Source organism: Quercus robur, chromosome 10, assembly GCF_932294415.1.
Source record: "Quercus robur chromosome 10, dhQueRobu3.1, whole genome shotgun sequence".
NCBI lineage: Eukaryota > Viridiplantae > Streptophyta > Magnoliopsida > Fagales > Fagaceae > Quercus > Quercus robur.
Window position 1 is genome coordinate 505,198 of NC_065543.1, and position 17,051 is coordinate 522,248.

Here is a 17,051-nt window from a genome sequence, read left to right on the forward strand (position 1 = left end):
TTACCTGTTAAATTGCTTATATATTTATGCAATTTTATTAGTCACAGTTTTGTGAAGATTATACCTTGTAAGAACATTTTGATTGCCAACCTTTGTTTTTCGTTTGCGCCGGAAGAGAAAAGTTTGTTTGTGCACTAGTTCACCCTAGAATTTAAATCTTGATGCCCACTAGCTCACATGACAGATTGTGCTTATGTGTTTTTCTTTTTAATAATGTTGGATTAAAAGGAACTAGCCAGTCTTACATTAATTGCATTTTCTGAGTTAAATTCCTTTTGATATAGAAGGTGGCTTTTGTATGTAAAAATATATATATTTGGTTTTTAACTTAATAAAGCGGTGTCATTGACAGTTGGTATCTATTTCTTCCTTTGAACACTTCTAACCTATCACAAGGAGCTTGTAATATTTTAAAGCTGAATGTTACAGTTTTACACCTAGTGTAGATCATCAATTCATAGAAACCATCATATGTCCCCTCAAAAGCTTGACATGCTTATATAGGACCAAATCATAAACAACTCTTGTAGCAGCAATTATGCATTACTACAATTCACCCAAGCTTAGGCTCTATAAAAAGAGTCTTACAATCTTACAGGCACATCCAGAAATTCAAGGAGCTCTCAGTGGTACGAGATAATTTTTGGGCAAGAATTATATACATGCTCAATCTCCCTAAAAAGGAACCTGTGAAAGATAATAATTATATTAAACTGTATTTTTGCAAGCATGTCACTAGTTTCTATCATATTCAACTTGGTAAAACATAGAGATCATAATCTCCACCTTATCTAATCATCCAAGTCAACTAAGATTATTTTTAAATAAAATTCTATATGATAAAAAGCAAGAAAATTCCTAAAATTGACGTCATTGATGTTAAGGTGATCCTTCATTCAGTTGACTTCAAACTGTAGCAATACACAAGCAAAGCTCTGTTTCCATTATAGTTGACTGTTTAGGACAAATGGAACATGTGCCAAAAGATGTCAAGAAGGATGTTATTCCTGGTTTCATTAAATAGTACTTGTAGACTAGTATTTAAAATTTAAATCTGTTAGAGATATTGGTTAGGGATTTTGTTATGTCTATATGAATTAAATTTCACAATTATGTTGTCAAGATTAAATTCTGTACCCTTCAATTTTAATCCATTTCATCAAGTCCTAACACATGTTTGTGTGTGTGTGTGTCAAAAATAAAAGGAAGATTGCATGCACTATTTAAATGGAATTGTTCAATTTTTGAGTGTGTGCAATTTCTACACTAGAAGGAAGACTGGATATAGACTTTGTATACCACTTTATGATATGTCCCTCATCAGTCAACCATGCCACCTAGCAGTTACATGTTACCTATACAGTTGTAGTTGAATAGATGGATTTCAGGCTTTTCACCTTCTAAAGAAAAATGTGTTAGCTCATTTCTAGTGTCTTTTCCATACTTTTGTTTAACTTACCATGTTCTTTTGTTGAAAATAACAATCAAATAAATGATTCATAATAATTGTGTGTCTGCTCAAATCATCAAACTACATGTTCATCTTGTAAATGTCCTGGATAACATGTAGGGTAAGGGCCATAACATTGATATTGTTTTTTATATTTTACAGCTTCTACTTGCTGTGGGCACTAAGTTAGAGCATGTAATTATCCAGTTGGCCCATGAGGTTGCCGAGAAACATACAGCGATTGTAGGTGATTTGGTAGTTAAACCTTCAGATGATCACTTCTGGTTCCATAGGCCCAGGATTGTTCTCTTGCTGATTCATATCATCCTGTTTCAGAATTCATTTGAACTGGCATTTTTCTTTTGGATATGGGTAAACCAATTAAAATTCAATATTCATTACATACTAATGAGACAAAGATAAATTTGAAATGAAAACTATGGATTGAATTTCTATGATGCTTCAATATATTACAGGTTCAATATGGATTTGACTCATGCATAATGGGAAAAATCAACTATATCATCCCAAGACTTGTTATAGGGTAAAACAATGATAATAATTATTCTATTCTTGAAATCATGTGTTTCTATTGATGAACCAATCTGATGTTAAATGTCAACTTTTATTCATAGGGTATTCGTTCAGTTCATCTGCAGTTATAGTACCCTACCACTTTATGCAATTGTCACACAGGTGAGTTGGATCATCACTGAGAATTGACCTTCTTTATGATCAATTAATTTATGTTGGGATTTTAGGCTGATGAAGAATGCTGAATTCCTTATAATGTAGATGGGAAGTTCATTTAAAAAGGCTATATTTGAAGAACACAATCAAGAAGGGCTTGTTGGTTGGGCTCAAACGGCAAAAAAGAACAGGGGTTTGAGAAAGGCTGCTAATGGCTCAACTACTACTACCACTACTCAGGGTTCTACTACTCATGCATCCAGCCAAATGAGTCCAAAAGAAACTACTCCTTTGGCAATTCAGATGAGTGAAGTATCTGCAATGGAAGAAGGCAATGCAGGAGAGATTGCAGCTGCAACTCTCTACGGTGGCCATAGATAAGGGCATCATAGTCTCACTCAAAACTCTTGTAGTTAGCCGGGTGTTTTTTACTTGTTGAAGTTAAGGTGAATTTAGAAATAGTTGTGTTTTGATATATGCTACATATTTATTAAAATTGTTCAAATGCATACTATATAGTTGGTTTATTGATTTTATTTCTTGTATAGTAATGATGATGATGTGTAAAATGATGATATAATTTTGATGTAAGCAGTTAAGTACTAAGTTCAATAGAATTGTTTGCTAGCAATCAGAACTAAATAACTTGATAATATATCATGTAGAATTATTTTCTAAAGAAAAGTCATTAGTAGTTATTTCATGTGAAAATCTCTCTACATTATATTCAAATAGTCTATTCATAATGGATTATTCAAAAAATGGCACTCAGCTAACAAAACAGACTAATAACAAACACAACCAGATATCAAGTGCTTAAAATACAACAACACAACGGCCATTAAGTATTGGCTATAATATTAATATTATCTCTACATCACCGTTCTTTTACACAGGAATAGGATGTTTCAACTTTCAAGATCTAGACCTATAGCCAAATTCAAGTGCTTCGTTTTCAAGAAATCCAATTATTCAAAAACAAAATTGAAAGTCATTTCAACCCAACAACATAGAAAAAATCACTAATTTTATAAATGTCTACAACTACAAATACAAGTGTAGAACTATGGGCAGGGAGGAAGCAAGAGCTAAAGGTTTGGATTTTTTTTTTTTTTGGGGGGGGGGGGGGGGGTGGGGGTCAATTTTACGATGGGAAATGCTAACGAATGCCCTTAGTTCATTTGTTAATAATTCATTTAAAGAAAGTTTTTATGAAAAAAAAAAAAAAAAAATTAATGTTTTGATAGCTTTTTTCATTTCCCATAAAAGTGTTGTTAAAATTTTCCTAAATTGGATTCTTAACCAATGCCCTAAGGGCACTTGTTAGCTTGGCTCATTTAAGATTTTATGAATGATCTATTTGTGTCAATGGTTGAGATTGGTATGTTTTTAATATGACCGCGTTTACTAGCCTCATGTTCTATCACAATTAGCTAGGAATTTTAAAACCCAATTGACACTTTTGAATGCTATTAAGTATTTGACACTTTGGTTTGACAAATTCTAACCACTTTACAATCTCTTCTTGGATATCATTAACTAATTTTCATAAGGACAATAAACATCACTAATAATATTACAACTAACATTCGTCCACTGGTCATCAACAAATATCAAGATATTGAAAGAATAAAAAAAATCAAGCTGGGAGTGGGAGCAGCCTTTGTACAGAGCAGAGAGAGAATTTAGGCTAATTTTGGTATTTAGAATAAATAAAAAAAGTGCAGCACGAGAACTTGATTTGGGTCTAAATTTATAAAAAAAAAAAAAAAAAAAAAAAAAAAAAAAAAAAAAAAAAAAAAAAAAAAACTTGTTTTATATTCAATTCCTCAGTTCCTTGTATATAAGCAGAGCAATACTATTCCTATTCATTGGATGAGAAATTTCTCTGTCATCATCATCCTAGTTTAGCTTCTCACATGAGATGGCAAACAACATATACATTGGTGGGTTGTTGTTAGCCAATAACATGGCTCCGTCCCCGATTGTAAGACTTTTTTTAATGTAGATAAGTAGATATCCTGTATCAAGTTTCCATGTTCATTTTTAATGTTAATAGAGGGTTAAGATTAAAACAAGTAAAATGGATGGTGAGGATTTTAGCAGTAATTTTTTTTCCTTAGTATCAGTAACCAGGTTTGATTAACTTGATTATTAAAAGAATTTTACATTTAATAAATTACGTTAGCCCATCGAAATTCTTAGTATAATAGGAAACAGATAATTAAGGAATAGAGATTGAAGTAGGAAAAAACACTTGTTCATCCTAATAAAACTAAAGGGTCCAAAACATGAGAAAAACATCTCAAATATACTTGTAGATTTTTTCTTTTTGACAATTGAATCCAAATAATTCATATCAAGTACCAATATAAAAAATTATCATAATAATTTCTTTAAAAATACTCCCAAAGTAAGTCACACAAACCTGATTGTCACACAGACAAGGTAAATCACCAATGTCATGGCACAACAGCAAAACAATGTCAAAAACTCACAAGTTAATTTATTTAAAATACATAGTTTCCATAAAATATTTCAATAACCAAATATCAACAATATATATCTCTCTCTTAAAAGAGGCATTTAATTAAAACTATTTAAGGCATTTAATTAAAACTAGGAACCAGATACAAACTGATCAAAACACACCCAGCTGCATCTAAATTAAGCAAAAACTAAACATCTACTATGGAGTCTAAAAAAATTAAAAAAATTACAGAGAGCAGCCCTTCTAGCAAGGGGCATCAGCACATTTATTTACTTCCCCGTAACAATGCTAGATTTGGAGCATAGGAATCTCCCTTAGGCCAGCCTTACAATCACTGACCAAGGCACCAATACCATTTGGGTGGCCATCATTCTTTTCCAGGAGGTCCACAACTAACTGGGCATCCAAATCAATGATTTTTAGAGACATACATGGTCTGATTCCGTCCCCTAAAGTCCACAGCTTCGCTGCAACACTGGTGGTAAGCCCAATAGCTCTAGCATAGCCTTTGATCTATTCTCCCTTGTCATTCCGAATCAAACCTCCAACTCCTGCCAAACCAGGATTGCCAAGAGATGATCCATCTAAATTTATACCAACTCAAAGGAGGGTTGGTCCATCTCACCTGGATTTTGGTACGTGAACGAGCCTGCTTCCCGCTGATACCAATGTATGCAAACTCGATGGCCTTCGAAAGAACCTTCGCTTTCAAATTCCTTTGATAGTTCTCATTTCGAAATATTATATTATTCCTACGGAACCACGTAATGACCAGATACCGAATGAAAATATAATTTCCCAGTTGATGCCCGAGGAGGATAACACTTTGGAGCTACAACGATTTAACCTTAGCCACTCAATAAGGTTAGACCCATAGAAAAGAGAGTCTGCCATAAGGGGAGGAAAAGACTTCCAAAAAACCTGGGCTTCGTGGCAATCTTTAAGGGCATAAATAATGGTCTCTGGACCTCCACTGCAAAGCAGGCACGTAAAAAAGTGTTACGCATGCAAAGCAAGTTTGGTACTATCCACTTTTTTTGGTAATCTGGTACTATCCACTTACTATCCCCGAATTCCTCTCTCTCTCTCTCTCTCTCTCTCTCTCTCAAAGTCATTTCAATCCAAAACATCACTACTTTTATAATAGTTTTATAAATGTCAACTAGTATAACTATGGAATTTGAATTTATTTTTTTACTTTTTTTAAATGTAATTACATGATGGACAAAGTTTGACTATAAACTTAATTGTAATCTTAGACAACTTCACTCAATATATTTTATTGGAAGTAAATTTCAACAAAACCACTATTAGATAATATTTTCTTCTTACATCGATCCTTAATGCTTGCAAAATTTCCAGAAAATTAAATATCAATAGTTATATCATCAAACAAATGTTTAAATTTTAAGTTTTAGTAATCTAAGATTATGCATAAAAAATAAGTTTATAGATCAAATAGTAAAATTATATCTGCTTGACATGAAATTTGACATATGTGTTAAAAACATAAAGAATATGCAATTTAACAGTTAGATTTTAAAAATAATAGCAACAGACCCACACAATACATGAGAATATAGAAATATTACATAGTAAGGTGTAATATATATATATATATATATATATATGTATGTATGTATGTATGTATGTATATATAAAATAAAAAAACAATTACTTCAAGTATTTTCTATTCTTTTTATAATAAAAAAACATTTCTGTATTTTTTATCCTTTTATCACTACAAATATATCATTATTTTAATGGTCATATCAATATTTAGTGTGCCAAGTGCCAACAATGCACTCTGTCTGCCACATAGGCAATATTCGTTAGTGAGATGACAGTATAGACTAAAATAAGAATGATTTTTCGATTTTGGGACCTGCATCCAAGAAAAAAGAAAAGTGGAGACCAAAATGGTATCAGCCCAAAATGTAGGGACCAAAAATGTATTTATGCCAATAATTTATTACTCAAACAATTGGTAAGCATATTCAAATTCATTTCCATGTAGATTGTGTTTTGATATAAACTCAATTTTTTTTTCTTATAAAATAAATAAATAAATATTAACCCAAACCAAAAGTCAACCAAAGCTATAAAAGGGAGAAGAAGACTTCGTGATGGAAAAATTAAAAAAACTCATCAACCATAATTAGAGAGTTACAAGAAAGAACAAAATTCCACAGAGAGAGAGAGAGAGAGAGAGAGAGAGAGAGAGAGAGAGAGAGAGAGAGAGAGAGAGAGAGAGTAGTAAAAAAATTGTGTGGGAAAATATGGATTGGACAGAAGAAATGATATCAAATTTATACAAAATAAAATAGAGACAAGAACAGTTGAAATATAAGAAAGAGAAAAGAATGAAGGAAGTCTGATGATAAAGTAGAGAATAGTGTGGAGATAAAGATTCAAAGAGAGAGGGTAAAAGTTTGAGGAAGTGTAACTAGTAAGTGTGGACTAATAGGGGAGAAGAACATGTTTTTTTTTTTTTTTCTTTTTTGGTGTTTGATTAATATTTTTTTAAGGTGAACCATCTTCTTCTAAGTTTTATTGCAGTGTGCTATATTTGCCTAATATACAATTATACTTAAAAAAAATTTAAATTTATTATTCAAATTTCTCATCTCTTAAAAAAATAATTAGATTATCATGATAATAAAAAATCATCACAAAATTAAAATGTTACCTTAACCAGCATTAAAATGAAACCAAAGGAATAAAAGGTCGACTTTGCAATAATTTATTACTCAAACAATTGGTAGGCATATTCAAATTCATAACTATGAAAAATGTGTTTTGATATAAACTCAAATTCCTATTTATAAGAAGAAGAAAAAAGTAAATATTAACCCAAACCAAAATTCAACCAAAACTATAAAAGAGAGAGAGAGAGAGAGAGAAGACTTTGTGATGGCAAATTAAAAAACACAAACCAAAACACACATTAAAAAAAAAAAAAAAAAAGGTAATTACATTCCCCTCCCTTGAAATTTGGGAAAATGACACTCTCCACCCTAAAATTGAAGGGAATAAACACTTTTCCCCTTGACATCCCACTAACCAAACTTTGTTAAATTAATATTAAAAATAGTATTTGAAGAAAGCACACACAATACTCTCTTATATAGAATAGAAACAATGGGTTTCTATTAGCTCAACTGATAAAGTCTTTAATACAACTATCAAAGACTACTTTATCAAGGGTATAATCCCAACCTACACTAAAAACTTATTAGTGTCTATCATTAGGAACGTTTTAAAAAAAAAAAAAAAAAAAAGATAGAGAAAATAAACTATTAGTTTTTGGTAATGAAGGGTTTCTTGAATCCACAATGTAATAATTTTTTGAAATCCGCCAAAGAAAGAAAGAAATAGACAAAATCTGAATTTTATTAATATTAAAACAGAATTGCCTTTGCTACAATGTGTTTAAATAGTAAAAAACAAAACCTAGAGCAATTAGAAAGACTAGAGCAACTAGGAAAGCGTGTCAAACCCTAATTTGACTAAACAACATTAAAGGTAACTCTTATCCTAAAAATCTAAAAATTACATGAAATTACCAAAAATAACAAATCTAATCCTAAAAATCTAAAAATTACATATCTGGTTTGGTCCGCTTAATTTCCATTTCTTGTTTTATCCGCTTATCTGATCCAATGAGAGTAAAAAAAGATGAAAATAATGAGTAATCTCCATAACCCCTCACCAATTGTCTTTTACAGCTTTGATTCCACCACCATCAGGACACTTTAGCCTCCACCTTTTTGCATCTAATTTTTTTCTTTTTTCAATATATCTAGGTATACACGTTTACAAAGGAACATGTCATTGTAATATAATAATCTATATCTATATATTACTAAAAGCTGAAGCGTAGCGTTTAATGCTGCTACTCTCACGTTGCGCCACATCAGCTGCCGCGTCATTCTTTTTTTTTCTTCTCTTTTTTAAAATATAATTTGTCCTACAATTTTAAAATGGTTTTTACAATTTTCAGCCCTATAAATGCAGCCCACTACTTATTTATTTACTTCCACTATCACCCTATAATAAATCCAGTCTACTACTTATTTATTTACTTCCACTATCACTCAATAATAAATATGTATAATTAATCCAGCCCACCTCTTATTTATTTAGTTCCACTATCAAGCCCAACCCAAAACCTTTTCAGTTTAGCTTTAAGGTTTTGTGTAAGTCTTTTCAACTTAAAAAAAAAAAAAAAAAAAAAACGTTGAAGCCTTTCAAGCTTTATGGTTTTTTTTTTTTTTTTCAATTTTCTTATAATTGTTTTTAACATTTATTTTTTTAATATTTACACTTCTCCTCCCTTACCATTTCATCTCCCCACTACTTCTTCAATCTTTCTCCCTCCCTTACCTTTTCATCTCCCCACTACCCTCTACATTAATATCATTCCTCCTCTTTCCCTTCATCTTCCTTTATTTTTGTCTCTTCTTATTCACACCCTCTTACTATAAATTTGTCACTATCTCTTCTATTCTATGCATAATTTTTCCTCACAAAAAAAAAAGGTTCCCTCTCTCTCTCTCTCTCTCTCCCTCTCTCTCTCTCTCTCTCTCTCTAAATTTTTTGATGGATTTTTTTTATTTTTCTTGCATCTCTACTTTAGGTTGATAATTTTTTATATTCTTTAAAACTCTATTTTGGGTTAATGTGATTAGTTTTGTTTTTTAAATTGTGATTTAGTTTTGTTTTTTAAATTGTTGTTGTTGTTTTTTATTTTTATTTTTTATTCTCTTTGATTGTTAAAATATAATATTATTCTATTACATAGCATGATTTCGATAATTTGATATTTATTCTGTTACATAGCATGATTTTTTATAGTGCTCAATTTAGATGTTAAACTATGAGACTTTACTAATTTTTGTTTATTTTCTAATCCTTTGTGGTGGACAAAGTACTCTTAATAGTAGTATTAGAAGTGCTCTATAATGCCATTTATTTAAAGAAAAGCAGAGGTTAGCCAAACAAAAATAATCGGATATAATTGATAATATGTATAGAAATTTAATTCTTAGATTTTGCTAATAATTGTTTATTTGATAATATGTTTTGGGCGGCCGAAATTATAATTTCTACAAAGAAAATAACCTTAATAGAATATCAAAAACAAAATTTTATCCTAATATTGGTTCAATTAATCATTGTTAAGTTTTATTATTTTTTTTTTAGTTTACGTTTTTTTGGTGTTTTGGATTGTTCCTATATTACATTTATGATTGTTCCTATAATAAATAAAAATATAATTATGAAATACATTACTCATTATTAGATTAGTTTAAATTGTAAATTTTTTTTTTAATAAAACCACCATAAAAATAATTATCACGCGCAACGCGCAGGTTCGCGGCTAGTTGTCAATAATTATTGGTTATATCAATTTTTTATTTATAAGATATATCATTTTTAAAGACTCTTAAAAGTCTTATAAATTATATAATAGTTAAAAAAATAAGTCTATACCAAACTATTGTCATAAATATACCTGAAATGGTATTTTATTGATATTCAAACATATTATTCCCTTAACCAAACCGAAACTGTTACCGTACGAAATTGACTCCATTTGTTTTTAAACAATTCTCTCTTAGTCGAGAATTCTCAACCCAAATCTTATAAATTGATGTGTCGTCAATTACAAAAAATTGATATAATTACTAACTTATTATTTTGTTGAAATAACATTGTGGGGCCCGAAATCTGAGGTCCCAGCCCACTTTATATTCAGGGCCCAAAGCCCAGGCCGAGGAGCCCTACTGCCGAGGACGTATGATGAAAGCCCCTCAAAGGCCCAAGGATGTGGCCGAGGACGATCTCACGCTCTACACCTCACAAAACGCCTGAAGAAAAGGACAAACTCAGTACAAGAGCAGTACAAGGGAGAAAGCTGCCAACACCGTAATGTGGAGCCCTGCGTCTGACAAGCCCATACTCCAGACCATGCTATTTAACTTTTCCCAACCACCCCCAACCACTCTAACGTATGAATTGATAGGACGAGTCAATACCCCAAAAAGGCAAAACTGACACGTAGACGAAGAACGGGAAGTAAACACTGGTATAAAAGGAGAGGAGAGCCAGGGGAGGAGGGGAGGATAAAAAATCCTACAAAAAGAAGAAGGGGAAGAATGTGATACTCCTCGGACTAAGTCCGAGGACTCAAACCCTTTAAGCTACATCGATGTAAGGCTTAGCTATTCAGGCCAAACCTACCTCCGTATGAGCTTCCATAAAAATCATGACCAGACCGCTGCCTAGCGACCAAGGGCAAGCCTTTCAAGCCCACTCTCTACAAATTATATTGTTCGGGCCCATTACATACTGAAAGTTCAAATATGTGAAAAACACCCTTGAACGTTTAGACCCCCAAATTACAAATTAACCAATTCAAGCATTATGTCAAACAACAAGTGTGCGGAAACTTAACATAAGCTAATATATGGAATTGGTAAAACTATCTATGCCAAAATATAAAAGACATCCACAGCAGAAAATAAGGCAAAGATAAAAGGGAAGGAAGATGCAAACACAAAGACAACACGCGATGTGTTATCGAAGAGGAAACCGAAGCCCTCAGCGTAAAACCTCTCCGCCGCCCTCCAAGCGGTAATCAATCCACTAGAAAATATAGTTGGGATACATGGACAGCAAAAGACCCTCCAAGCCTAATCTACCCAGTGCACCTAAGCCCTCCAAGCTTCTTGCTCCAACGAGGTTGCGCCGAACTTTTTTCTTTTCTAGCTTCCCGGATTCCGCTACTAGACCATAGCATCAACCAATGTAGATTGGTTCCTTCCTAACTGCTTCCCAGAAATCCAAACAGCCCACTCACAATGATGAATATGGTGAGAACAAGGTTTGGTAAAATGCCTCTCAAGGTTTTGACAATGGAGAGGAAGAGAGATGAGGAATTTGAAGAGACTCTAATGTATAGATTGTTGGTGAATCAATCTTGTTTTTCTTTAGGGTTTCTCTCTCAAAATTCTCTCTGGAAGCTCTCTTACAATCGTGGGTAAAAGGGGTATTTATACTAGAGTGAAAGAGGAATGTGAAACGTCAGGTTTTACAAAACAGGGGTCGCTCGCGGCTTGACCTCGCGACTTGACTAAGTCACGAGATCCAGTCGCGAGATAACCGTATGGCCAGTTGTCCTGTTTTGTCCTGTAGTGCACCAGCTGGCATGACTGTTCACCTTCCGGCATGCATGGCACGTGTGCTGCGTTTGGCGGCTTGCAGCCGCGAGTCACCCGCGAGGCCAAGCCGCGAGTCTCTGTTTTCTTGCACACTCTTGAGCAAACTTCACTCTATCTCACTCACTACCCTTACAACAAACCCACCTAAATACAGGGTTACTAAATGCTGAAATACAAGCAAATTTGGCACGGAATAAAGCCAATTAGATGGTTGAATAAATTCAACCTTACACATACGAACCCGATGTCATCCTTGGGTCGTTAAAAATCGTGTCCCTACAAACACTAATTACATTAGTTACCACATCAATTTGTAAACTTTTTGCTAAAATTTTTATAATACTTTTAACATTTTTCTAATTGTATATTAGCACGTTGATAATTTGTTAGTGCCAAATTGACCGTAATTTGCATTTTTATTAAAGAAGAATTATTCATATTCCATAATCAAAATTCTAGTTTCGTCCTTGACTCCAACGTTCTTTTAGACACCCACACAGGAATAGGATCGATGTTTGAAGATTGAGACCGACATCAGTAACTAAAGTTTGATTATTAATAGAATTTTACATTTAATAAATTAGGTTAGCCTTATCCATCGGAATTCTTAGTATAATAGGAAACGGATAATTAAGAATAGAGATTGAAGTAGGAAAAAACACCTGTTCATCCTTATAAAACTAAGTCTAAAACTAAGTCTGATCTTGTTCCTTGTTGCTAATACGACTTTCTAAGACTTGATGCATGGCATGGCGCTTACTGGTTCTGTGCCAGACAGAGACTGGGCGTACGTATCTTCCAGTGCCGGTTCTGTGCACCATTCTAGACATGTTACCACCTGAAAACATCGACCATCTTCGGTTTGGTGCAGTTTGCAAGCAGTGGAAATCTGTTTCAGAGGACCATAATCAAGCAAAGCAGCAACGTTGTGGTAAACAACAACTACCTCCCATGTTAATGATCCCTACCGAAAACCAAGGTTTTCAGACCCGGACCGTTCATTGAACCGTAAAAGGGAGAGGTTCAAGGTTTTTGAGGTCGAACCGGAGTCAAACCGTGATGACGTCATAATTAATTTAATAATTAATTAAAGCCTAAATATAGATATTAAATTTATAAAACTAGCAAAATTGACAATATATCTATATATGTGAGGGAAATTTAATGATTTTCAAGCATATATTTAATAATTAAATAAGTAAGTTAATAAAATAAAATAATAACCATGAAAACATTAAAATTTATGATTAATTTTTGAAGTAAAGTTGAATATCTTTGAAGGATTTTAATTATAATTTTTTTTATTCCTTGTAAGAGATGGATAATTTAATTAAGTAGAATAAAATTGTGTTAAGTTGTTTTTTTTTTTTTTTTTTTTAAATTGCTAAGGGGTTGGACCACACGGTTCTCACCGGTTCGTGCTGTCCAACCCCGGTTTTAACGGTTTACGGAATTAACAAAAAATCCGATTCTTTAGGCTTAAAAAACCGGTTTTCATCCCAGTTCCCGGTTTTCACGGTCCGACCTCCCGGTCCGGTCCGGTTCTGAAAACTATGCCGAAAACCACACCCCAACAGAGCGAAGGTTGTGTTGGATATATTTCAACAATTTACTGATGTGATAAAGTAAAAGGAACAATACACGTATCTAAAATTAAACAATAACACGAATTAATATAATAGGCAAAAATAATAAACAAATACTGAATATAAATAATAAGAAATCTGCAAACAATTGAAGACTCACAGACCAGATACTTGAAAGGATGAACAATGAGATCAAGTCTTGTATTTTACACAATCTCCTTAAAGCAGATTTCGCCCCTCACACTTTCTCTGTGTTGCTTTGAGACTCGTGGACGTCTGCCTCCAAGGATAAAATGATCAAACAGCACGAAGATGAAGAACTCAGGGTCATGCTCTACGAACTACTCAATGCCTCTTTCTCTCTCTTTGACACAAATGAATGAACAAAAATCTCACTGGGAGAGTTTTCTCTGAAAAATTCTATTTTCATGAATGAGGGACAATGAGACTATACGTAACTTGAAACTGAAACACTATTTCAGAGATAGCTGTTGTGCACAGACTCTGACTCAATAATAAAAAAATAAAATAAAATAGGGTAAATTCCAGAAACCTACCCCGAAGTTTGAGGAAATACCAAACACGTCCAAGAGTTGTTAAATATGACCAATTTGCTCCTTAAAACAGACGGCATGTACTGCCGTTTGTTCACTCTCTTCAAACGATTTTTTTTCCCATGTTCTCTGTTTGTTCACTTTCTTCTTCGCGCCATAACATAAACGCCTCTCTCTGAAACTCAAACCAATCCAAAAGATATACACAAAACATGTATTTTGAGAAAGATTACATAAAAAAAATCACTAAACCAGTACCCATTTTTCAAATCAAAACCATACATTCTCATTAGGAAAAATAAAAATTTACATTACATTCCAAAAACAAAAATCCTCCCTTCATCAAACCAAGATCAACCCAATTAGATCTAGTATCACACAAGGCAATCAAACAGACCGATTTACATCACACCTCAAACAGATCCAAAAAATAAAATAAAATTCAAAACAAAACCCAGACCCATTGGTAAGCATTGTGTGACCCAGCAACCGCCGACCACCACAGCACCACCCATCACTACCCACCCATCAATTTCAAACCCAAATCGTTCCCACCATCAAACATCACATGATTCACACCTCAAACCCAAAAAAAAACCCCAAATTATTAAATTAAAAACCAAAAAAAAAAAAAAAAAAAACCCACCGTTTAGCATCGTGTGACCCAACCACTGTCCACCACGGCACCACCCATCACTACCCACCCATCTTCCTCAAACCCAAACCATTCCAACCAAACATCACATGATTCACACCTCAGACACAAACTAAACCCAAATCAAAAAATTAAAAAAAAAAAAAAAAAAAAAAAAAACCCCATACCCACAACGGCAGCTCCACCAGACTGACCTTGCAACCACCGTCTCCACTTATCGTGACCCAGCAATCGCCATCTACAATTCATCAAGATTCGCAACCCAACCATAGAGCTTTTAACAGCGGAGTATGGCGTGAGATTTGTGGTTAAACCGGCTTTGAAACCATTCCGATGGAGGAGTTGTTGGTCCCGAGTCTGAAATTTTGGCTTTGAACTTGAGAGAGAGATATTTTTTGGTGTAAAGAAGAGAGAGATTTTCTGGGCATGAAGGAGAGAGATTTTCTAGCATTATTCGTGAAGAACAGAGACAGAAAATTTGGTTTAATATATGGTGCTCAAACGGTGTTACATGCCGTCTGTTTTAAGGAGCAAATTGGTCATTTTTAACAACTCTTGGATGTGTTTGGTATTTCCTCAAACCTCAGGGTAGGTTTCTGGAATTTACCCAATAAAATATTATCATTAATTGGATAAATGGGCCTAGTCCACACATGCCTAAAGCCCAACCCAATATCCAGCCCAAAGCTCATATTTTCTATTATTTCCAACGTGGGACTCAAGAATTTTCACTACTTATAATAACATCTTCAAGTGAATATAGAACACATCAATTTCTTATTCACTCCATGCTACTATTTTTCCAACAGGTTGTACAGTATTGTCCAAGGAAAAATCATCTATAACGCTGAGTTACGAGTGCCCGATTGCAAAAGATTTTGCGGTTCTTCACAAGGCTGGCTGGGCATGTTAGATGAGAACAAGTGTGTAACACTCTCTTCAACCCTTTCAAGAATGGACGCACCATTCGTCTCCCTCAGATTGAACCTCGCCTGCCCCACGCTGGCTTCCAATACTACATCTCTAAGCTTATATTGTCCGCTGATCCTGACTCAAATGAAGAAAATTATGTGGTTGTGGAAATCTATTCTCTATATAAAAGATTGGCCTTTATTAAAGCAGGTGATCATAAATCTTGGCGTCACGTAAAGAGTCATCAAGTAGAGATAAGGGGATTTCTACTACCCACCACGATTTGCGATATTATATTTTACAAGGGGCTAGTCTATGCTGTCACTCATCGGGGCTCAATTCTTTGCTTTGATGCTAAAGATGGTTATAGCAGGCGCAGCAGAAGAAGCAAAGTAAAGATACTTGCAACATACTAACCATTTCAAGGTTTACAAGTTACGATTGAGGTAAAAAGTTTGGGTGGTGACACATTCTTTGTAGGTACCGATTATTCAATGTCTGTCTCTATCTCAACTGCTGCAAAATTCCCAGGCTGCCAACCAAATTCCATCTATTTCACACCTGACTATTTTGGAAGCTGGTGTATTCAGTGAGTCTTATAGACCTCTTGATGTGGGCGTCTTCAATATAATGGATGGAATTTTTGGACAACACTACAAACTAACATCTTTGGATGAGCGAATGGCCCCTGTACTTTGGATCGTGCCTCCTCCATTCGGGAGAAAATTAAATCGAAACTACTTCATTTTATTAAGTTTGTATTCTTTTCTAGTTAATTTTACATTCATTCAAACTTCGTTTTTTTACTTCTTTTTTTATAATTTAATTTGAAATCAATTTTATGTATATTAAGACTTACATATAATACTTATTTTGTTGTATAATATTTATGTTTGCCAACAATATTTTTAAATACTTTGAAATTTTATTTTCTTAATTCATATTTTATTTTTAAAAAAATTGTATGACACTATAAGACTACAACATATTATAATATTAACCGTTAAAAGTAGATTTTATTTTTTAAATCGATTATATGATTGTGAAATCTTTAAATAAGAATTTAAAGTATAAAATACTTTTATATCCTAAAATTACATATTTTTAAGCAACCTCTCAAACACTTCCTAAACTACTCAATTCTCATAACAGAATATGGAGACCTCAATCGCAAACACCGAATTCATTATCTCAATGAAATTAAGGAAATCATTTGTAAGTATTAACATAAAGAAAATGTGATTAAACACAGATAAATTAGCTAAAAACACATCCAATTATCCAAATTTAAATGTCTTTAATTGGGCTTCCATATCTGTAAAGTTGTGATTTACAACTACTTTGTAATTATGTTCCATGCCAAATTTAATTGTAATTATGTTCAATCTTTTGTACCCTGTATTATTTGTGGGATTTTATTGTAAGTGTAACAGAAAGTGTAAAGACTCAAGGCAATTGATCGAAGACCAAAGCTGTTTTCACGGGTA

General features: G+C 33.3%; 2 protein-coding genes and 1 pseudogene across 3 annotated transcripts in view; all 3 read left to right on the plus strand.

Annotated features, from left to right (window-relative positions):
• The window catches only part of LOC126702707 (MLO-like protein 1), a 95,906-nt pseudogene extending 93,149 nt beyond the window's left edge, over window positions 1-2,757 (plus strand).
• The window catches only part of LOC126702706 (MLO-like protein 1), a 34,866-nt gene extending 32,109 nt beyond the window's left edge, over window positions 1-2,757 (plus strand). Inside the window, exons 11-14 of the mRNA XM_050401529.1 lie at window positions 1,613-1,822; window positions 1,927-1,994; window positions 2,086-2,146; window positions 2,246-2,757. Of these exons, the coding sequence (XP_050257486.1) occupies window positions 1,613-1,822; window positions 1,927-1,994; window positions 2,086-2,146; window positions 2,246-2,521 (615 nt within the window). The 3' untranslated portion in view covers window positions 2,522-2,757. The remainder of the gene's footprint in view (window positions 1-1,612; window positions 1,823-1,926; window positions 1,995-2,085; window positions 2,147-2,245) is intronic.
• LOC126702704 (MLO-like protein 1) overlaps window positions 1-17,051 on the plus strand; it is a 98,830-nt gene that overhangs the window by 32,240 nt on the left and 49,539 nt on the right. The window lies entirely within an intron of this gene.